The sequence below is a fragment of the Saccopteryx leptura genome, chromosome 4, assembly GCF_036850995.1.
Source record: "Saccopteryx leptura isolate mSacLep1 chromosome 4, mSacLep1_pri_phased_curated, whole genome shotgun sequence".
NCBI classification, from domain to species: domain Eukaryota; kingdom Metazoa; phylum Chordata; class Mammalia; order Chiroptera; family Emballonuridae; genus Saccopteryx; species Saccopteryx leptura.
Genome location: NC_089506.1, coordinates 109930215 through 109953234, shown reverse-complemented (window position 1 = coordinate 109953234; position 23020 = coordinate 109930215). Strand labels below are relative to the sequence as shown.

The 23020-nt window shown below is 36.9% G+C and overlaps 2 protein-coding genes across 8 annotated transcripts in view; both read left to right on the top strand.

The window, feature by feature from the left end:
- The window catches only part of CPB2 (carboxypeptidase B2), a 41423-nt gene extending 33630 nt beyond the window's left edge, over positions 1-7793 (top strand). Inside the window, exons 9-11 of the mRNA XM_066380973.1 lie at positions 1001-1203; positions 3363-3450; positions 7434-7793. Of these exons, the coding sequence (XP_066237070.1) occupies positions 1001-1203; positions 3363-3450; positions 7434-7618 (476 nt within the window). The 3' untranslated portion in view covers positions 7619-7793. The remainder of the gene's footprint in view (positions 1-1000; positions 1204-3362; positions 3451-7433) is intronic.
- A 647-nt stretch (positions 7794-8440) lies between these two features.
- The window catches only part of ZC3H13 (zinc finger CCCH-type containing 13), an 88087-nt gene continuing 73507 nt past the window's right edge, over positions 8441-23020 (top strand). For 5 of the 7 annotated variants that reach the window (XM_066380981.1, XM_066380980.1, XM_066380979.1 and 2 more), the window contains exons 1-4: positions 8441-8766; positions 16637-16762; positions 17093-17202; positions 22066-22177. In XM_066380981.1, the coding sequence (XP_066237078.1) occupies positions 16646-16762; positions 17093-17202; positions 22066-22177 (339 nt within the window). In that variant the 5' untranslated portion in view covers positions 8441-8766; positions 16637-16645. Of the gene's footprint in view, positions 8767-15503; positions 15738-16636; positions 16763-17092; positions 17203-22065; positions 22178-23020 lie in introns of all 7 variants that reach the window. The other 2 variants (XM_066380975.1, XM_066380977.1) reach the window with 2 other exon arrangements.

Genomic DNA, 23020 nt, shown 5'->3' with positions numbered 1-23020 from the left:
TTAGCACATGAGGAAATTGAGGTATGGAAAGCTTGAAAAACTTTACCCAAAGCTGAGATTAGAATCAAGTGATTAACACTATGTCACATAAGACACTTATTGTATAGGATGATTACCAATGTCTAACTTGCATCTCTTAAAATAATGGCATTTACTTCATAGGGTTGCTGTGAGGATGAAATAAAATATTTTGTGTCGATCTTTGTAGAGTCCTTGACCTACACCATGTGCTCTATGGGTGTCAGCTGGCAGTGTTGTTGTTGTTACCTTCTTTGTTTGAAAGAACAGCTGGACTGAGACTAGAATCTTCATCTCAATTTCAGGTTATCAGTGGAGGGATTCAGATTTTCAGAACATGAGTTAAGAAGCCAATTCAGAATCAATAAACTGTTTCCAGGGAGGAATAACTTTTGGTCAGAAGTTGCTCCCTGGGGATACATCCCAGTGGATTAGGGACAGAAAAGAGAGTGTTGAGAGGCAGGTTAACATTTGAAGTAATATATACTATCATATAATCTTTGAAGGGATTGAATAAACATTATTTTATTTACTAAAGCAGGTTAGCAAGTTAGAAGTAGCACTGAAAGCAGCCTTGCCTATTCTGACTTTCCAAATGAGACTTCTTTTTTATAGGCTATATTGACTAGTAATTTTTAAAAATACATTAAAAACACACTTATAATGGGTTAAAGGAAACCTGGGGTTTATTTTCTCCTGCAACCAGATTTTTGGAGACAGGCTAGCATTTCTGAGACTCTCTTAGGTTGCCAGAGGCAGCCCCAAGATAGCAGCTATTGGAGTGTCTGCTATAAGGGTATATATAAATAATTGACTTCAAAAGGAACATAAACAACATTTTGTGGACATAATAACTATGCTATATACATAGCTCTGTCTAATTCATTACCTAAAAATATGCCATAAATACTAGGAGAAGACATACTTGTAAGAAAAATCACTGTGTGCCCCTCATAATTCCAGTCTATCAATTCCATCGCAGAGAAAGGTGCATCAAGTTTCTCTTGCTCAGAAATCTACTGTGGACCTTACCCTGAGTCGGAGCCAGAAGTGAAGGCAGTGGCTAATTTCTTGAGAAGAAATATCAATCATATTAAAGCCTATATTGCTATGCATTCATATTCTCAGAAGATAGTGTTTCCATATTCCTACAATAGGAGCAGAAGCAAAGACCATGAGGAACTGGTAAGTGCTGCTTACTTATTTTTATCAACTAGCATTTCAGAAATAAAGTAATTCTTAGTTCAAGAATCAAAATTTCCTCTAGAGTTTTGGTCCAACTCTACAGGAGTAATCCAGGGTCAGGGTTCACTGAAAGAACATAAAGATGGAAACCTTACCCTGAGGACATGAACTTCAGTCCACCAGATGGGCTCTGCATGAAAAGTTGATGCTCCTTGAAGGTCAGGAGAGAACCATTCCACCTGGAAGTGGTCTACATATAAAGCCATATGAGCAAGGACTAGGACAAGAGTCTCTGGAATTGTGTATCTGCTTTGTAGTTGCTAGCTTTCAACAATAGTCACCACAAATCAAGTCCCAGCACAACACTGATCAGTTTGATATTAGCATTAGGAGTTGTCTGCATGCCGACCTTCCTGTCCCCCACAGTCCTATGAAAAGCACTTCCAGTTGCAGCATTGAGGTAATAGCACCCACCACACACACTTTTTTTGGAATGTAGTGTACAATACAGTGAAGAAAAAGGAATGATAACATGCTATTGACCCAAGGGACAGATACAATTCCAGCCAACCATTGAAAGATAGGATTTCTATAGATGGACAGGGAAGGGAAGATGTTCCAAGCTAAGGAAATGGTGTTCCCCACAGGAAGTATGTTTAAGGGATTGTGAGGGCACCAAGGGAAAGGGTGACCCCATCAGAAAGTAGGTGAGGTCAGCTCGTGAAGGTAAGGTAGCTTGTTTGAATGTCAGAATAAATTTGCATTTTACCCTGTAGAAAATGAGGTCCCATTCAAACTTTTATTTTAAACAAAGAAATGGTACAATGTCATACCCACTGAGAATCCTGTGTCATTCAAGAGTGTGACCATGAATACAATCAATATCAGAAAAGATATGGATAAGCTAGAAAAAATGTAGAGAAACAAGAGACTTAGTTATCAACCTTGCTTTATATCAGAGAAAATATCTTTTATATTGGATGAGTCTTTGGGAGTTATAGACGTTTTACACAGAATAAAATTGAGTTTCTGAGAAGGAAATCCATTATGCTTAGTTATAATTCTGTTTAGAGAAGTTGGATTTCAAATTTGGTGATAATTTTATCTAGGGGTGGGAAAACCCCAAGTTGTTTGCCTTTGAAATATAGTTATACATTCTTTTATAAAATAAATAAATTCCTAAGAAAGGCAGGCGAATTCTTTTTTTCTCAAGTTAAATAAAAATTTTAAGGTATTGAAAGAATTAATGCTTAGCGTCACCCAATTGAGAATTCCATAAAGCAAAAAACATTCTTTTGAAGTTAATTTATTCTTCTTGATTTACCTTTTGAATAAATGCAGATTTTTCATATATAGTTTTTACAACTTTATTGAGATATAATTGACATATAAGATTATGTACGTTTAAGGTGCACAGTGTGATCATTTGATACACATATATATTGTGAAATGATTAGCATAATAAAGTGAGCTAGCACATCTATCGCCTGACATAATTCAATTTTTTCTTTTTGTGGCAAGGACATGTAAAATCTGTTCTTTAAGCAACTTCCAAGTTTATAAGGCAATATTGTTGCCTATAGCCCCCATGCTGTACATTAGATTCCTAAGACTTACTCATCTTATTATTGGAAGTTTGCATCCTTTAACCAACATCTCCCCATCTCCTGCCCCCCCAGCTCTGGCAACCACTATCCTGCTCTTTCTTCATATATAGAGTTTGAGTCAATTAACCTATGATTGGTTCTTTTTTTTTTTTTTTAACAGAGAGAGAGTCAGAGAGGAATAGATAGGGACAGACAGACAGAACGGAGAGAGATGAGAAGCATCAATCATCAGTTTTTCGTGGCAAGACCTTAGTTGTTCATTGATTGCTCTCTCATATGTGCCTTGACTGCGGGCCTTCAGCAGACCAAGTAACCCCTTGCTTGAGCCAGTGACCTTGGGTCCAAGCCAGTGAGCCTTGCTCAAACCAGATGAGCCTGGGCTCAAGCTGGAGACCTCTGGGTCTCAAACTTGGGTCCTCCGCGTCCCAGTCCGACGCTCTATCCACTGCACCACTGCCTGGTCAGACCCTATGATTGGTTCTTATAGACACTTCTATCTGTCCTGTCTTAAAGCTATACATTAACTGAAATCTCATATCCTGTTGATTCCAGTCTCTAGTGGCCAGTCAAGCGGTCCATGCTATTGAGCGTACTGGTAAAGGTGCCAGATACACACATGGCAGTGGCTCAGAAAGTTTATGTAAGTATTTCTTCCTAAGATCTTGAATAACGGTGAGGTACTAAAACAAATCTGTGTGTTTGGTTTTTCTCTGTGGATTTAATTTTTCTAAATGGCATCTTTAAACAAGGGCACATGTAAAACAAGTGGATTGTAACAATTATACATGGAAACATAATAGCTATGACAGAGCTGAAGAAGGTATACTAACAAGTGAATATTTTTAAAAGAGGCCAAAATGATCATTTAAAAATTATGCTCATTGCTACAGAGTAGTGATTATAGGATTGGCTCATACTAGAGTGAAGCTGAAAAGGTCATAAAGGGTCAAAAGAATATGTAAGATGCCCAGGGCTGCCAAGTAAGATTGTGTAGGTTGAACACTATACACGTCTAGGGGACACAATTCAAGTAGTTGCTTTTTAGTAACAGCCTGTGCCCAAGAATATAATATAACATGCTAGAGCAGAATGTCTTTGGTTTGTATCACAGTGATGAGAATATTTATATGGCAAACTCTTAAATATTTTAAATTAATTTCTGTTGGAAGATTTTTTTTGAGGGACTGTTATCCCACAGTAGGATAACAGACAGCAATTCTGCTCTTTTGAAGGTGGAGGGGAGATGAGAGAAGAGGAAGAGAAAATAAACATATAACCAGGTATCAACAAATTATGAACCACAGGTGATATATAGCGCACTAATATTGTATAGCCTGAGAGCTAACAATGGTTTTCCTTTTTCTTTTTAATGGTTGAAAAAACACAAAAGAAGAATAGGATTTTGTGGCCTTTGAAAATTATAAGAAATTCAAATTTCAGTGTAGCCAAATAAAGTTTTATTTGAACACAGCCACACCATTTGTGTATTGTTTATGATGGTTTGAGGACAGTAGAGCTGAGTAGTTGTGACACAGACCATGTGACTCACAGAGCCTAAATATTTACTATCGGGTCCTTACAGGAAAGTTTTCCTTCTCTGATGTAAACAATTAAGTAGTAAAATATAGTACAATTCCATTGATAAGAAAATAAACAGGCTTGTGGGTTTGAGAATGACTACAGGAGAGAGAGAGGCTGCTTTGCTCAAGTGGCCTAGGAGGGTCTCTCTGTAGGTGATATTTCTGGGAGATCTACCTGGTAAGTGGCTGCCACACGAAGGTGTGGGGGACAATCTGGGAGAGGGAAAGGCATGTGAAAAGCCTTGAGACAGTATGTTCGAAGTCTCTGAGTTTCCTCTAATAAGTATGATCTATAGGATTATTAAAACCTATTTATACTAATAAGCACATTTATATTATTTTCAATAAATTGCTTGAACACCTGATGCCCTCTTAGTAGAAAGTTGAGAATCACCAATTTCCTCTTCCTCCTCAACAACCCCATTTTGTCTCAGAATTGAGGCCAGATTGTTCCACACGATAGTATCTCTCTCTGTCTCTCGGTGTCACTGGTCCATTGCTGCCTTCTGGCCTAGGTCCTCACTCTGTCATAGAAAAACCCTACAACTACTTTTCACAATTCAGAGCTTTCTTGATTTCTATTTTCTTCTCTATTATCATTCCTGAAAGCATGACTGGAGGAACTTGGAACTTGTAGAGCATCTTCCTGTTAGGATGAAATCAGGCCATCTCCACACATTCATTCATTCAGGACACACACGTGTGTGTGTGTGTGTGTGTGTGTGTGTGTGTGTGTGTAAGCACAAGAAAATGGCTAGAAGAATAAATTGACAACATTGATAATGGTTGTCAGTAATATTTGCTGAATGTATGAATAACTTAACCAATCCACTATTGATGAATACTCCTCAATATTATAAACAATGTTTCAGTAAACACCTTTGTATTAATTCAAGTGTAAGTATTAGAAAGAAGTGCAAATGATCACCTACATATTATATGGTTGTCTACCTGGAAAACAGTAGAAAATTAACAAAAAATATTAGTAACAATTAAAAAGTTGAGTAAGGCAGTTTTACACAAATCTATAACTTTCTTACATATCAAAAAGACCAGTAATCAGGTAGAAAATAAAATGGAAAAAAGATCCTACTTCATCCATACGTATACATGCACATAAATTACATACAAATATGTGGATTCATTGTTAAATGTATATATGTATGTACACACACAAATCCATATAATCTATATTTTAAAACTTAGAAAATTTTACTGGTGCACGTGAAAGAAGGCAAACGAAAGGAGAAACCTGCCATGTTTTTGAGTGGGAAAGCAATATAAAAAAATGTGTCAGTTCTAAATTAATTTGTGTATAGATTTCAGTGAACGCATAAATGATTTTGAACTTTGTTTGAAAGAATAAATTTCATAAAAGAGCTTGTAGAATTCTGAAAAGACCACTAAGAGAGAATTTGCTCCAACCAGGTATTGAAATACATTAGAAACCTATAGTGATTAAGATAGTGTGGAGTGTGGACTGAACCTGAAAGAGACAGATCAAGATTAGGGAATATGGTTGGCTCAAGTGTCGCCGGGTGTGTGGAAGTCCTAGGTTCCATTCACGGTCAGGACACACTGGAGAAGCGCCCATCTGCTTCTCCACCCCTCCCCCTCTCCTTCCTCTCTGTCTCTCTCTTCCCTTTCCGCAGCCAAGGCTCCATTGGAGCACGTGGGCTCAAGCGCTGAGGATGGCTCCATGGCCGCAGCCGCAGGCGCTAGAATGGCTCTGGTTGTAACGGCCCAGATGGGCAGAGCATCGCCCCCTAGCGGGCATGCCGGGTGGATCCCTGTGGGGTGCATGCGGGAGTCTGTCTCACTGCCTCCCTGCTTCTCACTTCAGGGGAAAAAAAAAAAAGATAAGGGAATTGTGAGTACAGAAAGACTCACAAATATATAAGGAGATGTAGTATCCCATAAAGAAGGCATTCCTAACCACTTAAGAATGTTAGATTATTCAATTAATAGGCTTGGGAAACCTGATAGGTTACTCAGAAAAAAAATTGGATTACTAAAATATCTTTCTCCAAAATAAATTCCAGATAAATAAAATATTTTCGTATAAAAACCATCATAAACCAAATTGAAAGCTAAATAAACAAATAATAAAAAATTCTCCCCATAATTCACAGAACTAACAACACTAATGTTGCTTTTAAAAGCAATCTATAAATTGAATCAAGTAGAAATATAAGACAATTGATAAAAAAATATATAAACATGGACAACAAATGTACCAAACAAAATGTTCAATTCACTGATAATCAAAGAAACATAAAGACAATTTGATATTATTTTTCATCCATAAAATTGCCAGAATATGCAAAATACCCATGGATAATGTGGGAGGGAGAAGTGGGCATATTCGTATCTTGCTAGTGGAGGTATAAATTGGTTCAATTCTTTTTAGGGTTATTTGGCAACAGGTAGCATACTGGAAAAAGTACAAACAGTTATGCTAGCAATCTACTTTTAGGAAATAATATTACAAAGGAACAAAGAAACAATTATGTATAAACAAGAATGTTCATTGTCAAGTTGTTTATATTACTTAGAAATTAGAAAAAAATTCCAAAGGTCTCCAAATAAATATTTAAATTAATTTATATGCAGTTTTACAGTGCAATTCTATGAGTTAGTTAAAAATTATTTGATTCGAACTCATCAATACATAAAGCTCCTTACGATAGATTATGTTTAGAAATGTTAGAAAACAATGTATAGGATGTTTACTTATGTAGGGAAAAAATCAACTTAGAAAAATTTAAAAATTAAGTTAAAATATTTTTGGTTCAAGTCTGTGCTGAAAAAAGAAAGTGCTAAAACACTGACGGTCATTATCACTTCTTGGTAAAGTTATGGGTAATTTTAATTTTTTCCTTAACCTGTTTTCCTTCAATCTCCATTTTCTACCAGGAACGTATATTAATAAATAATAAGAAAAATGCAAAGCAATATCATTTTTAGAAAAGAAACATCCCATTTTGTTAGTTAACTTGAAACATCTGTATTTTAAAAAGTGACATCTTTTTTCTTCTTGTAGATCTAGCTCCTGGAGGTCCGGATGACTGGATCTATGACTTGGGCATCAAATATTCCTTTACAATTGAACTTCGAGATACAGGCAAATATGGATTCTTGCTGCCAAAGCGTTTCATCGAACCCACGTGCACGGAAGCTCTGGCCGCTGTCTCTAAAATAGCTTGGCATGTCATCAGGAATGTTTAATGCTCTTGATTTTTTTTTTTAATTCTGCTCCCACATTTTAATTGACTGATCCCAACAAGCCCAAATCATTGTGCCAGTTTCTTTTTAAGTTTTATATCCATAGTTTCGATAAAAGGTTTTCCAATGTCTTGGTTTTGTCGAAGAACAAAATAAATGTAATAAATACATTAACATTTTTCCTTTTTTTTTTTTTTTTTTTTTTTTAATTTGTAAGAAGCTCCTGTCTGTTTTCTGGTCTTTGATTCACGACGTTTGACTAGCCGTCGCAAGCAATTTTAATAACTAGTTCAATGCAAATCACTGGCCACTAATCAACAAAGAGAAAGGCTGTCAGAAGTACGTGAAAGATTTTTTTGCTCCAAATTTGCAACAAATTCTTTCTCGCGCCTTTAAAAACACAAACGTGTAGCCCGTGGGTCCCGAAGGAACAGCGGCGCGGACAGTGGAGGGATGTCAAAAACAGAACACGATGGTGTCGCTCCAACTCAGTGTTCATTAAACTTGGTAGACCGAGTGAACGTACATACTTTCGACAATGTGTCGTATTTACAACAGGCGTTTGTTGTAAAAAATAAAAAATGTAGTAAAAGAAGGAAACTCTTGCTCTCAAATTCTGTTTTAATTGGGGACTTTGAATGTGCCCGGCTCCAGGTTTTTCTGTCCAGGGACCTGTCACAAAGAGCTGAGGACTGCGGCTGACCACGGACAGCAGGTGCGGTGCGGAGGCAGAGGCTGTTCACAAGGGGGCGGTGCCTGCGTGTGACGACTAATTTAAAGGCCGGAAGCCGCCTGGGTCTAGAGAGCAACAGGGCAAACCCTCGACTTCCGGCAGCGTTGTCGGGAGGTCCTCCCAGTGGCCTGATCGTGTGTCCGTTTCCTTTTCTTGCTCCCGGATCTTCGTCGTGTTTCTTTTCGCGTTTTAGTGTGGCTTGATCCTGGCGAAGCGGCAGGCGAGCTTCGCTTCTCAGCCGCCCCCGGGGCCGCTCGCCTGCCGAGGGCCGGTTCCCGGGAGCCGCGCGCGCACCTCCTCCCTGTCGCCGTCCCCCCGGGGCCAGGCGCGGGGACCCAGGGTCGCCTCTCCCGCTCCTCTGAGCGGCGGCGGCGGTGACGTCTCCGGACTGTGCTTGCGAGAGGAGCTCAGGGAGGAGGTAGGCTTGAATTGTGTGCGTTGGTGCGGTTGTCCGGGACGGGCGAAGGCGTTGGATGGACCCGAGGGGGGAAGGCCTGCACTGGCACTCCTTCCCTGCGTGGGGCTCGCCGGGATCTTGCGCTCCTTGAGCATCCCACCCTCAACTCTGCAGCAGGTCCTGGTGCTTGGGCCTCGTCTCTCTTCCTCGTTTTGATTCCGTCGACTTTGTCTCAGGGGACGGGTGGATTCAGATGAGAGGCCGGATTCATTACGATTGGGGGTGGGCTTGGGAACCCCTTGCTAGATATTGCCATTTGCGTGCGACGCAAGGCGGCAGGAATACGGTTATAGGTTTTGAAGCTCCCTGTTTACGCATTCCAGACCAATTAGGGGGAAAGGGTCTTACTTTTGGGTGTTTTCAGTCTTACTTATTTCTTGGCAGTGGTAACTTAACGACTTAGGCCCTGGAAGTTGAGGAGTACTACTTTATCACCTTCACATTCCCTTGGAGGGTAGTTGTGGCAGCTGTATATCCGAAACCGGGAAGGTGGAATGAAAGGGTGTAATGTTTGGCGTTACCTGATGTATGGCAAACTGTTTATGTGACTGAACGGGTACTCGGAGTTGGTATCTTTTGAATGATATTGGTAAGATCTTGTCTGGAGCGTAGTGTCAAGCTATTCGGTCATTTTGCGAGGTTATCAAATAACTTCAACTACTTTGAAAATTGTGGGCGTATGCATTTTCTACAGGTTTTCGTTTCTTGAAGAAGTAATTTTAAGTGTGGAAAATATTTTCACACTTTAAGTTTTCAAAGTCCATGATATTGTTGCAGTGACTCCCAAATATGCTTATGCAGTACAAACCACCCGTAGTTAGCTGAGTCTAGTTATGTAATACTTGAAATTACTGTCTTTAGTATCTAAGCAAAAATATTTGGAGAGTTTTATGAACTTTCCAAAATAATCTGTAGATTTACAAATATTTTCCAATTTCTTAATGAAGTGTTTAGATCAGGGGTCCCCAAACTACGGCCGGGGGCCGCATGTGGCCCCCTGAGGCCATTTATCCGGCCCCCCGCCGCACTTCCAGAAGGGGCACCTGTTTCATTGGTGGTCAGTGAGAGGAGCATAGTTCCCATTGAAATACTGGTCAGTTTGTTTATTTAAATTTACTTGTTCTTTATTTTAAATATTGTATTTGTTCCCCTTTTTTTTTTTTTACTTTAAAATAAGATATGTGCAGTGTGCATAAGGATTTGTTCATAGTTTTTTTTATAGTCCGGCCCTCCGATGGTCTGGGGGACAGTGAACTGGCCCCCTGTGTAAAAAGTTTGGGGACCCCTGGTTTAGATTGTAACATGACACTTTCAACAGGAGACTGAGAATGTTGATGCAGGCATGTAGCAGTTTATGTCTGTAAAAAGAGTTGCAGGGTGAAACTACTAAGACTGGATCTACTAGGATCCAATTTTATCAAATTCATGACTTTTATTGACTTCCTAGTGATTGGCGATTTGAATTGAACATTGATTACATAGAAGGTATGCAAAATCATCCAATTTCCATATCTGTAAATTAAAACTAAAGTCCGACAGGTGGATGTAGTTTTAACTTCTGTACATTATCAGTATTAATTTATACTGTAATATGCATTGGCATTTACATGTAGAAAGCAAAATTTTTAACTTACATTTATTTGAAGAATTGGTTTTCAGTGGATGTTAGTTTCCCAATTTCCCACAAACCCTACTTTCCTTGTCATATAGAATTGGAGATATTTAGTAGCAGTTAAAACGTTAACTGGTGTTGATATATGAAGTGTTTGTCTGCCCTAGTGGCATAGCTCAGTTGGTTAGAGCAACATATTCCCAAAGTGTAGAGGTTGCCAGTTCAATCTCCAATCAGGGCACACACAGGAACGAACAGATTGATGTTCCAGTCTCTCTAACTCTTCCCCCCTACCCCCACCAAAATCATAAATAAAAAATTTTAAGTGTCTTTTATTATTTGGGAGGGTAGTTTATTGATTGATTTGAGAAAGAGAGAGAGAGAATGAAACATTGATTTGTTGTTTCATTTGTTTATGCTTTCTTGTATATGCCCTGACCTCAACCTTGATGTATTGAGACAATGCTCTTACTAACTGAGCTACCAGCCAGGGCTTTCTGATAGTTTTATGTTATACTTCTGTTTGCTTCTCTTTATAGTGGTTGCCAGCATGGGATTTTCTCTGTGCATAGTCTTTTTAACAAATAATTTTTCTGCACAGTGCTACAATATTGACTTGTTCATACCTGTATAGTTAGGTTAGTTCTGTCAGTCCTGTTCAGGATTCAGTTTGAAATTGTTTTAGTTTTAGTTTGTCTACATAATAAGCAATCTGCACGATGGGTTTAGAAAGTTCTCTTTAAAAAATTCTCCCAGACTATGCATCAAATAAATTTAACTTTTTTTCTGGCAAAAATATAAAAGAAATATATGAAGAGACCTTATTTTTCACATAACCTTATTTTTGTTTTAGAATGTTAGGGATTTATTCTACTACCAGTTAGTACATTTATGTAGTTTTAATTGCTTGATTATTTGACAATTGAAAATATTCTGCTGCTTCTCATTACATTATGCTTTCATTTATGCTACCAGAAACCGAGCCCTCAAAAGGATGTAGTTAAGGATTGAAGTGAGCATACTGGAACTGAAACATGTTTTATTGATGATATTTCAGTAATTAGGCTTCAGAAATAATTGTTTTAAAAGGAGCCCCTGCTTTTTTTTTCTCAGCCATTTTTATGGTATGAATTACAAACACCGTGATATTTGTAAGGGTTTTTTAGGGGTCAGTAGACAGTTTTCATTTGTTAAGACCCTCTTTTGTTGTGTCTTAATGATTCAGACTTTGTCCATTGTTCTTTTTCAATTGAACCAATATCACCCCAATAAATTCAATTAGAAAAAAAAAAGACAAAATTTAACAACTTATGATCTTTATTAACTCTGAAAGTGGGGAGGAGAAATAGGAAAATAACTCCATAGGATATCACCAGTGTCACTCTGGCTTTGATAATGCTGGTGTTCGGAAAAGACATATGAGTGTGAAGTCTGATGGCAACTTAAAACCAAAGAAAAAATTGAAAACAAAACTAGAGAGAAAACCTTCAAAGTCTCTGAGCTAGGGAAGACTGTAATATTTGCATTTTTATTTTATTTTATTGTTTCTAACTTTTCTCACATACTCTGGAGCATTTACTTCTTATTAGATATTAATTGAAAAAATTTCCTCCCCTCTCAGGCAAATTTGCATTGTATTCTGTTGTGGTATTTGTCTTTCTTTGTGGGCCCAAATTTTTAGATTGAAAATTCTAATTAAGTTACATTATTTGGTAACATAGATTTAAATTAATTTATTCCTATATATGAGTAAATGTACTGGTGTATGTTAGATTATGTGTATATATAAATATTTAGACACATAGGACTTAAAGTATTTTGTAGTCTTTGCAAGCATAAGACTTTTTTTTATAAATTTTTATTTTAATGGGGTGACATCAATAAATCAGGGTACAGAAGACATTTTTTAATCTATGAAAAATAGTGAATGTTTCAGTAATAATATTTAGATAACCTGTCATTGTTCACCACTGATTAAGTTTCTAGATAGACAGATGGTCAGAAAAATTCCTCTTTCAATTAGAAAACTCCAATTCCTACTTTTTCTTTTTTTTTGCTTCAGTTTTTGTTTTTGTTGCTTTTAGTAGGGTCTTCCTGTAACCTAGACCTGGTATTCAAACTCATTGCTATTTTAGGGCAAGGTGTGACTTCTTGGACTCTCTGGTTCTTCCTTAAGTTGGTAGGCTCAACAGTAACTAGAAGTAAAATTCCTGGGATAAGCTCTATGTAGGTGAATCTTGAGTAGTTCTTATCTCACCCGTAGAAGCAACTTTGTCTCTGTGGAGGAATGTTTCTAGTGGCAAGAATACTAGGAGAGGGGGGGTATGGAATCATTAGTCCTCACTTGATTGTCTTTGACATAGCAGTCCAGACCCTTTGAAATATTCAAAATTTATATTAGGTATCTGGGATTAGAGAGAAGCTGGGAGACTATAACATCCAGCAGCCTGTCAGGGGAGGAGAAGAGTGCTAATCCAAGCAACAGGTTACAGAGCAGGAAGAGAAACAATGCTGGAGCCCTCAGAGAAACAAGACAGGTGATGATAGATGACCAGTGTTCCCAGTATAGTAACAAAGAGCTTGGTGCCCCAACTGTGGAAAACATTACCATTGACTTTCTTGGAGAAGGGTATGTTGGGAGTAAGGGCACGTTGGGAATAGGTGTTTTTGAGGACAGAACTAATAACCATTTCAATTGATAGTGGAGAAAAAATATATATAAGGTTAAGGTTAGTCTTCTCCCAGGCAATGCAGTAGGATAGTGTGCCTGTTTTCTAAGTTCCAGATAACTAATTATAGCTAATAAGGTACTCTTAAAACTCATTCAATTTTAAGTTTATTAACAAATATTTTTAAAATTAGTGAATGATCATTACAGTTTAGTCTAAGTATTAATATTTATAGTAATATAACTAACTTTTCCTATGTATTTTGTGACATATTTACTTACCAAATTCTGCTTGCTTATAAATTATAAAATAGTGGTTTTCTCAGTTAATCAAAGCTCTACATTTTCTACATCTCTGTCATCTGCACTTGTATTGGCTTTTAGTTCTTCATGTTCAGTAAATCAAATGAACATGTGAAATTTTTCCAGTTTTTCCTGTGTATATTCACATTCGGCTAAGAATGAGCCCAAGAAAAGTTAAATCAAAGATTGTCTTGGCCCTGGCCAGTTAGCTCATTCAGTTTCAGAGCTCATCCTGAAACAAGGTTGCAGTTTTGATCCTTGGTCAGGGCACATAGGAAGCAACCAAAGAATGCTTCCCTTCTCCCTGCTCTCTCTCTCACTTCCTCTCTCTGTCTCTCTTAAAAAAAAAAAAAAAAAAGCTCTGGCCAAATAGCTCAGTTGGTCAGAGCGTCATTTTGGAGTACAAAGGTTGCCAGTCTGATTCCCCCATCAGGGCACCGGTAGGAACAGCTCGATATTCCTGTCTCTCTCTTCCCTGCCTCTCTCTTGTAGAAAAAAATTATCTTAAAATACTACAATATGTAGGGCTCACTGTATTGTTTTTTACTTGGAGAACAGTTGATGTTTCATGGCAGCAAAAGCTTAATCGTTATGTGACACTAATTTTTAAAACAATTTTCCATTGATTAGAGGGTGTTGAGGGGGAAAGAGGGAGAGGGAAAGAAGCTGCAACTTCCTGTTCCACTTAGTCGTTCCATCTAGTTGTGCACTCATTGGTTGCTTCTCACTTGTGCCCTGACCTGGGATTGAACCTACAGCTTCAGCATGCAGACACACTGAGCAGCCCAGCCAGGACCCACTCTACAATAATTTTTAAAAATTTGTAATTTAAAGTTATTTTCTAATTTGAATCACTAAAAATTTTTGCTGTTAAAATAATGATTACATTTTATATTTAAGAATATATTTAGCTATGGCTGATTGGCTCTGCGGTAAAGCGTCAGCCCGGGGTGTGAAAGTCCTGGGTTTGATTCCCAGCCAGGGCACACAGGAGAAGCGCCCATCTGCTTCTCCACCCCTCCCCCTCTCCTTCCTCTCTATCTCTCTCTTCTCCTCCCACAGCCAAGGCACCATTGGAGCAAAATTGGCCTGGTCGCTGAGGACAGCTCTATGGCCTCCGCCTCAGGCTCTAGAATGGCTCCGGTCCCAGCAACATCCCAGACGGGCAGAGCATTGCCCTCTGGTGGGCATGCCAGGTGGATCCTGGTGTGGCGCGTGCAGGTGTCTGTCTGACTGCCTCCCCACTTCTAACTTCAGAAAAAAATACACACACACACGCACACACTGGTACCTTGAGATACAAATTTAATTCATTCTGTAACCGAGCTCGTCAATCAACTCATATATCAAACTGCCAATACTGGACCCTTGCGCCAACTAGCAGCAGCTTTCCGAATCATGACTCGTATCTCGGAATTTTGCTCGGATCTCGAACAAAAATACGGACTGAGTCGCAGCTTGTATCTTAAAAAAATCGTATGTTGGTCTGTTCGTATCTCAGGATACCACTGTATATTTTAAAATTTCAATATAAAACTACCATATTGTATTGTATCATTTCATTTTATCCTCTTGATTTATTTGTCAAACATTGTCCTTATTCTTTGGATCCTTTAAAATGTAACCTGAAAAGAAGTATCTAACTGAACTAAACATTATTAATAATTCTTTTTCCAGTTTTGATTTGGTGCTACCATGATTTAATTTTTCTTCAAGTGATATGCCTTTACTTTGAAACCATTAAAAGAACATTTGTGAACTTTATGGAGATGAGTTTCTATGCTAAATAGAACTTCTGCGTTTTTAGTTTTCATTGTTCATTCTAGAAATTAATTTTGACTACTAATAAGATTTCTACTAATATTTAGATTGTGTAAAGTAATATTGTTTAGTTCTTTTTACTTCTCTGAGGCAGTTCCTATAGAAGTGTACTCTGGTTTATTTTTGGTCTAGAATTTTATACTGTTTCTAACATACATCATATAGCTATTTTCTAATAGTTTCATTTCAAGTTGAATTATCTGATTACATACTTGTAGAGTTCTCTATTATGGTTTTAGTTTTTATTGTTTTATTCTATAAAATATTTTTACAGTTTGTCTTTCTTGTTACTAGGAGTGGCAAAATAGCTTTTGGTGTTTTAAAAAAATGTAAAATATGCCTGACCGGGTGGTGGCACAGTGGATAGAACATCGGACTGGGATGCGGAGGACCCAGGTTCGAGACCCCGAGGTCACCAGCTTGAGTGAGGGCTCATCTGCTTTGAGCAAAAGCTCACCAGCTTGAGCCCATGGTTGCTGGCTCGAGCAAGGGGTTACTCAGTCTGCTGAATGCCCGTGGTCAAGGCACGTATGAGAAAGCAATCAATGAACAATTAAGGTGTTGCAACGTGCAACGAAAAACTAATGATTGATGCTTCTCATCTCTCCATTCCTGTCTGTCTGTCCCTGTCTATTCCTCTCTCTGACTCTCTCTCTGTAAAAAAAAAAAAAAAAAAAAGGTAAAATAGCTAAAATTACTTTTTAACACTTTTACTTTTATGTCAATGTAGTATAAATTAGAGAAACACCTTCACTTTTTCTAGCTCTGTACCTGTTTTGAAAGGAGGTCATCTTATCAACATTGAAAGATGTGATTTTTTGTTTTGTTTTGTATATTGGAAAATAAACATCCTTGATTACTGTTTTTCTTGACTACTGTAAGAAGGAAAATATTTAAATAGCATTCATTTTCCCACCAAGCTGATTTGTAGAACATAACTAATGTCACTTGTTATATAAAACATAACTTCTACTGTCAATACAATTCTCACCTGATCTTATTTTCCCATTTTTTTAACATAGTTTTGCTTTTTCCATTTAACCAATTGGTGGAGAATAATAGTATAACTTGTCCTTAAAAAATAGTTATAAATATTGAAATGATTTGTATATTTAGAAACTAATAATTTTATAGTGTGTTTCTGAGGTTGTATGTATTATGAAAACTTAGCTGTGTGAGTAGAATCTTATTCATTCACTCCATAGAAGAGATAAAATTCTAGCCAACAGATTTCTAAGTTGTAAATTGACTGTTATCTCTGTTTACCTGTGACCCCTCCTACTCTTTTTATGTATTGTTTTTTGTCCTGAGAAAAATCTGTAGAATTTTACATGTTACCTACAGTTTTCTCTACTTGTAAATTATGGGCTCGGTTATTTCAAATTGAAGAATCTTAACAGTTTCACCTCTTTCTTTTTTGATTAAAGTAGTGCAAAATGTCAAAAATTAGAAGGAAAGTCACAGTGGAAAATACAAAGACCATATCTGAAAGCACATCGCGAAGACCCAGTGTATTTGAGAGGCTAGGACCCAGCACCGGAAGTACAACAGAGGTGAGTAGTCACTGGTACAGTCCCAGGGGTTCTCTTGCAATCCTGTTCTTGAAATACTGATTTGTACCATAAAGATGAACCGTTTGTTGTAGGAATGTTGGTTCAGTACATTTTTTAAAATGTGTTTCATGAAAAGAATTGAAAAGGGTCATAGGGTTTATGGTTTTTCCTTTTTATTTCTCTGATGTCTTTACTATTTGGGAAGTAATATATATTTCAGGTTAGCTGTAATTTTGATAGCACTTGTTTTAATTTTGTTCCACTAGCATCTTTTGTCCAGAAATAAATATGAATAAATATGAAATTTACATAGTAATATCTGTCTCTTAGACACAGTGCCGTAACTGGCTGAAGACTGGCAACTGCCTCTATGGAAACACATGTAGATTCGTACATGGCCTTTCACCCCGTGGTAAAGGTTATAGCAGCAGTTACAGAAGGTAAATGGAGAATTTTGAATTGTTGATGTACAATTAGAACATGGCTTTCATAGTTTAGTATAAAAATTTGAAATACATCCTTATATTTGGTCAGATTTTCATTTTGGTGGTAGTTTTATAAATACGTAGTCAAAAGATCGACAAGATCTTTTTAGTTATTAAAGTCAAGATTAATAAAATGTTTACTTTAAAATTAACTTATTTGTTCAACATTTACTTGTTTTGATGATAGATCTTTTTTATAATATATTGTGGCTTACCTACCCCCCAATTATGTATTAAAGCACTGCTTAAGATAGAATTTCGTTGAAATTTGAATAAGATATAATTTTAGCTTTTAAGGATGTTCTAAATGTAAATCTTAATGACAAAAGATAATCTAAATGCAATCTCTGAAGGTTAAAATGTATTTGCCAAATTCTTACCACAATGTATTAATGTAAATGAAAATATGTATTTATATAAGGATAAATGTACTACCCATTTAGAACATCATTTTGCTTTAATAAAGGCAAAACTAAATTAATTTTCCTATATAACGGCCTTTTATTTTTCTTTCAGTTCCATCATGAAGAGTTTGTTATAGTGTTTAAAAATGCAGCATACTTAAAGGTTGTCATAAAAAGAATTTAAACTTGATTGGTAAAGAAATAACTTACCTAGTTCTAAAGTTGGATGTGCTGATTGTTTTGAATACAGGAGTAGTATAAAAATTGAACACTAGCATTTGGAGATGGTTTTGAATTGGGCGAATTTGTGTGATTTTGACCCTTAATAGAATTTAAAATTCAAACCCTTAACATTAGCTTATTTTCTATTCACTTAAATGTTGTATGTTTTAGTTTACTTGTGATGCTGAATATTGTCTTATTTTTATTTAGAGTGCCATTTGTCTTGTGTGTTAATGACCGGAAATTAGTTTTCATAAGTTTAAACACACACCTGGGAAACTATGGCAATAATTTTAATATTTTGTTTATATTATTACTATTCTTTATTTTTGAGGCAGAGACAGAGAGAGGGACAGATAGGGACAGATAGACAGGAAGGGAGATGAGAAACATCAGTTCTTCGTTGCGGCTCCTTAGTTGTTCATTGATTGATTTCTCATATGTGCCTTGATGGGGGTGGGATACAGCAGACTGAGTGACCCCTTGCTTGAGCCAGCGACCTTGGGCTCAAGTTCGTTAGCCTTGCTCAAACCAGATGAGCCCGCGCTCAAGCTGGTGACCTCGGGGTCTCAAACCTGGGTCCTCCACATCCCAGTCCAACACTCTATCCACTGCCACTGCGCCACCGCCTGGTAAGGCTTATTACTGTACTTTTAATACATGCTTTAATTCTTCTTTGAATTTTATTATTGATCAACACAGAATTTTTATATAAGAGAATTTTGAGGAAAATGGCAAAGAAGTTTGTCTAGTGTGGAAGAATTAGTGTCATACTAGACTTAGAATAAAGAACTTTGTTATAATTTTGCCAATTTGTATGTTTTTTTAATCTGTTAACTTCTATTTGTGTATTTTATTTTTGTTAGGGAAGAAAAATAGTTCCTAGTGTGATTCAAAGACAGCTAGAAAAGCAATGTATTTCAGATACACTTATTTGGTCACAAGACATTTAAGTCACTTAATGAGCACTCACTGTATACAGAGTACTCTGTTAAGTGCTGTTTGGGATAGCAACAAGTTTACAATAAATATTTTATATGCAGAAAACCAGGGCACATAAAAATTTAGATGTACATCATGATTATAATTTAAAGGATTTATGTACTGGTGCATAATAAGTCCACTCCTGACAAGAGTTCAGCTTTAACTGTTAAAACATTTACTATAGATTTATAAAATACACATGTACGGTATTTCCCAATGTATAATATGCACCCTTTTTCGAAATATTTGGGGTCTAAAAACTGGGTGCATCTTATACAGTGGTTGTAGTTATTTTACTTGCATTTCCTGCTTTTTTGCACTTATCTTTGCACTTATTGTTTCGCACTTGTTACCGGTATCATAGGTTAAGTTTTGCTGCGTTCTGCCCAGAAATGGCTCAGGAAGATTTTCATACAGTGCTGAATTCAAGTTAAAAATGATCCAGTTTGCAAAAGTGAATGGAAGTCATGCTGCTGAACGTAAGTTTGGTCCTCCTCCAGCTGAGAAATCAATCTGAGACTGGCTACCGGAAGAAGAAAGCCTACTGAAAATGCCACAGTAGAAGAAGGCCAGGAGAGGCAAGTCAGCAAAATGGCCTGATTTAGAGAGGGAATTGAAGATATAGATTGAACAGCAAAGGGCATTTGGAATTCCTGTGTCCTCAAAGATGGTTCAGCATGAGGCAAGAAGAATTGCTGATGAAAAAGAAGTTACTGATTTCAAAGGAGGACACAATTGGTGCTTCACGTTCATGAAACGGAATGGACTAAGCATGCGTACACGCACCAGACTTGCCCAAAAGATGCCTGAAAGCTATGAGCAGAAGGTCTTTGAATTTCATCATTTTGTCATTCAAGGTGGAAGACACATCAGTTTGAGTTGGGACAAATTGCTAATATGGATGAAGTCTCCTTCAATTTGATGTCCCAAGTAACAGAACTGTTGATAAGAAGGGGTGAAAACTAACTGGGAACACAAGTGGACATGAAAAGAGCCATTATACAGCTGTTCTAGCTTCTTTTGCCGACGGAACCAAGCTGCCTCCAATGCTCATTTTCAAATGCAAAACAATGCTAAAGAAGACATTCCTTGAGGACTGATTGTCCAGGTTGGGTGGATCAGGATGGGATGAAGATCTGGTTTGAGAAAGTTTGGAGATCAGGTGGGTTCTTACACAAACCTGCCCTATTGGTGCTTGATCAGTTCAGGGCACACATAACAAAAAACACAAAGAAGATTGCTGCAGAGTAAAAAACAAAACTTGCCATCATACCTGGAGGCTTGACATCCCAGCTCCAACCACTTGATGTCAGCTTTAACAAACCCTTCAAATCTGCCATGAGGGACAAATGGAACCAATGGATGAAGTCTTCTGGGGACAATTTGACACCAGCAGGAAGAGTAAAGAAACCAACTATAGGAGAAGTTTGTACCTGGGTGAAAAGATCCTGGGATAATATCAAGATTGAGATGAGATCGTTGTCAAGTCATTTAAGAAATGTGGCATTTCAAGTGCCATAGATGGAACTGAGGATGAGGCGATATATATATGGAGACAGGGCTTTGTCATCAGACACAGAAGAGGACAAGCTAATGGTTGGGAGTTTTGACAGTGATGAGGAATTGCATGAATTTTATGAATAAAACTTGTGTTTAATAACTTTATGTAATGCATTTTTAAAAACATTTCGGGCCCCAAAATGAAGGTGTGTCTTATACTTGGGAGCTTCTTATACATGGGGAAATACAGTAAATGTTAATGAGATTTTTTTAAACTGAATTAACTGAAATTATTTCTTCACCAACCATGTGATTTGTATTAATGATTGATAAATTAAAGGAATTGATTTGATTAATGAACTATTAGCTGAAATATATGTGAATATTTGTTACTAGTATGTTTTGAAAATATTATTTATAATATTTTTTTGATGCCTAAAGAGGGCCACATTCTTTAACTTATAATACCTTCTTTTACAGTTGCTCTAGGAATATTATTTTTTCTTTTTAAGTATTTTTTGAATTTATTGATGTTAGAAAGAAATGAAGGGGAGAGAGAGACATGAATATTGATCTGTTTCTGTATGTGCCCCTGACCCGGGATTGAACTAGTAACCTCTGTGCTTCTGGATGACACTCTAACCAACTGAGCTATGTGGCCAGGACAGGAATATTCTTTAAAGGCAGTATGTTCTCTCTCTCTGCCTTGTTTTTCTCATTAGCAATGGTATGAAATAATTGAACACGCATTTATCAAACTCCTAGTATAAATTATGAAGCCTTACCAGAGTTGAATATAATAGTACTTTTCCTTAATTAAAAAAAATCTGCACCTGCCCTGACCAGATAGCTCAGTTGGTTAGAGCATCATCTGAAGAGCGGAGGTTGCCAGTTTGACCTGGTCAGGGCACATGCAGGAACAGATTGGTGTTCCTGTCTCTCTCTTTCTCCCCCTTTTCCTCTCTTTCTAAAATCAGTAAAATAAACATTTTTAACAAATCCACACCAGAGTATAAAATCACTAAAATGTTGCTATGAATCCTTTATTTATTATTATGAAATAATTTTAAATTTAAGGAAAAATAGTTTTCCATATTTTACTTTGATTATTAAGATTCATAAAGTGTTATCTCAGTTGTTGATGCTGCCTCCAACCATACATATGCAGGTATACTGTTGGTCCTAGGTTAATTTTGCAGTTTTGTGATTTAAAACTTTTATCTTCCTAGTTTTTGCTTTCAGATATAACTAATACAGAGTGTGGTAAAAGTAGGTTTACAGTTGTAAGTACAGAAAAGAGTTTATGTATTATTATTTACTAATTATTGTATTTTCCATTCAAACAACTACAAACCTACTTTTGCCTCACTCTGTATTAATATGACTAATAGAAAAAACGAATTAGGCTGTTAATTACTAATTGTTTTTTTCAACTCATATATACTGTCTTATTCATATTACCATTACCACCCCATGGAATTTTAGTGTGTACAGTTTGATTGGTATTGGGAGAATACTTTGTAAATGATGCTCATATTTTTATCTCTTAATGTTAATCGGAAATAAGTTAATTATTTTTTCTGAACTCTAGAAGCCATGGACAGTTAGAAATATTATATTGAGATTTGTGAGTTTTTTTCTGCAAATACATTCTTATAAAATGATATATAAATATAGTTTTTTTTTCTGTTTTGTTTTGGTTTTAAAGGTCACCAGAAAGACCTACAGGGGATCTTAGAGAAAGAATGAAGAATAAGCGCCAGGATGTGGACTCTGAGTCCCAGAAGCGAAATGCAGAGGAGGCATCCTCACCTGTCAGGGTAGGAACGAATTTCCCAAAGGGAAGTTAAATTCCAGTACTGATTTATTGTTTATGTTCCATTTTAAATATCATCTTGTTTGGGAAGTGTGTTATAAATATGTAATATTACATTATAATGTTCAATATAGATACTGTAATTTAGAAAAAAAATGTCCTCTAGCAACCTCAGAATTCTCTGATTGTTTAAATTCTTGGTGGTGAAAATGAAGGGAATTCATTGGTAGAAGTCAAGCTGAACCTCTTAGGTTTTGTTTACCTTGGTGGGAGCCATGAGTATCTAAACATATTGTTAAGTTTTCAACTTTCAGCCATCCATCTCATCCTGCCTGCTTCCAAGAATGGTTAAAGCAGCTTAAAGTCGAACACTTTTCAATTAAAACAGTGAAAGCAAGGCATGGTGGTGACAGAAACTAACCAAGAAAACTTAGGTAAAGGAAAGCACAAAGGACCACAAAATTTAGTGATGAATTTCCTGGCACTAAACCAAAGGAGAAACAATTTATGATGTAGTTTATTTATTTTTTTTACATTTATTTTAATTTATTGTGTTTACATAGATTCTAGTGTTGCCCTGTATGCATCCCCCCTCTTCATATTCCCCTCAACATCTCCCTTGCCCCCTTCCCATAGTGCCCTCTCCCCTTCCCTTCAGGTTTTTTCCTCTGGTCCCTTTGATCTCTCCTCTGTCTCAATTCTGTCTCTCAGTTCACATTGTTCCTTGGATTACTCAAATGAGATCATATGCTATTTTTCTTTCTCTGCCTGGCTCATTTCACTTAACATAATAGTTTCCAGGTCCATCCATCTTGTTGCAAAAGCTAAGATTTCCTTCTTTTTCATG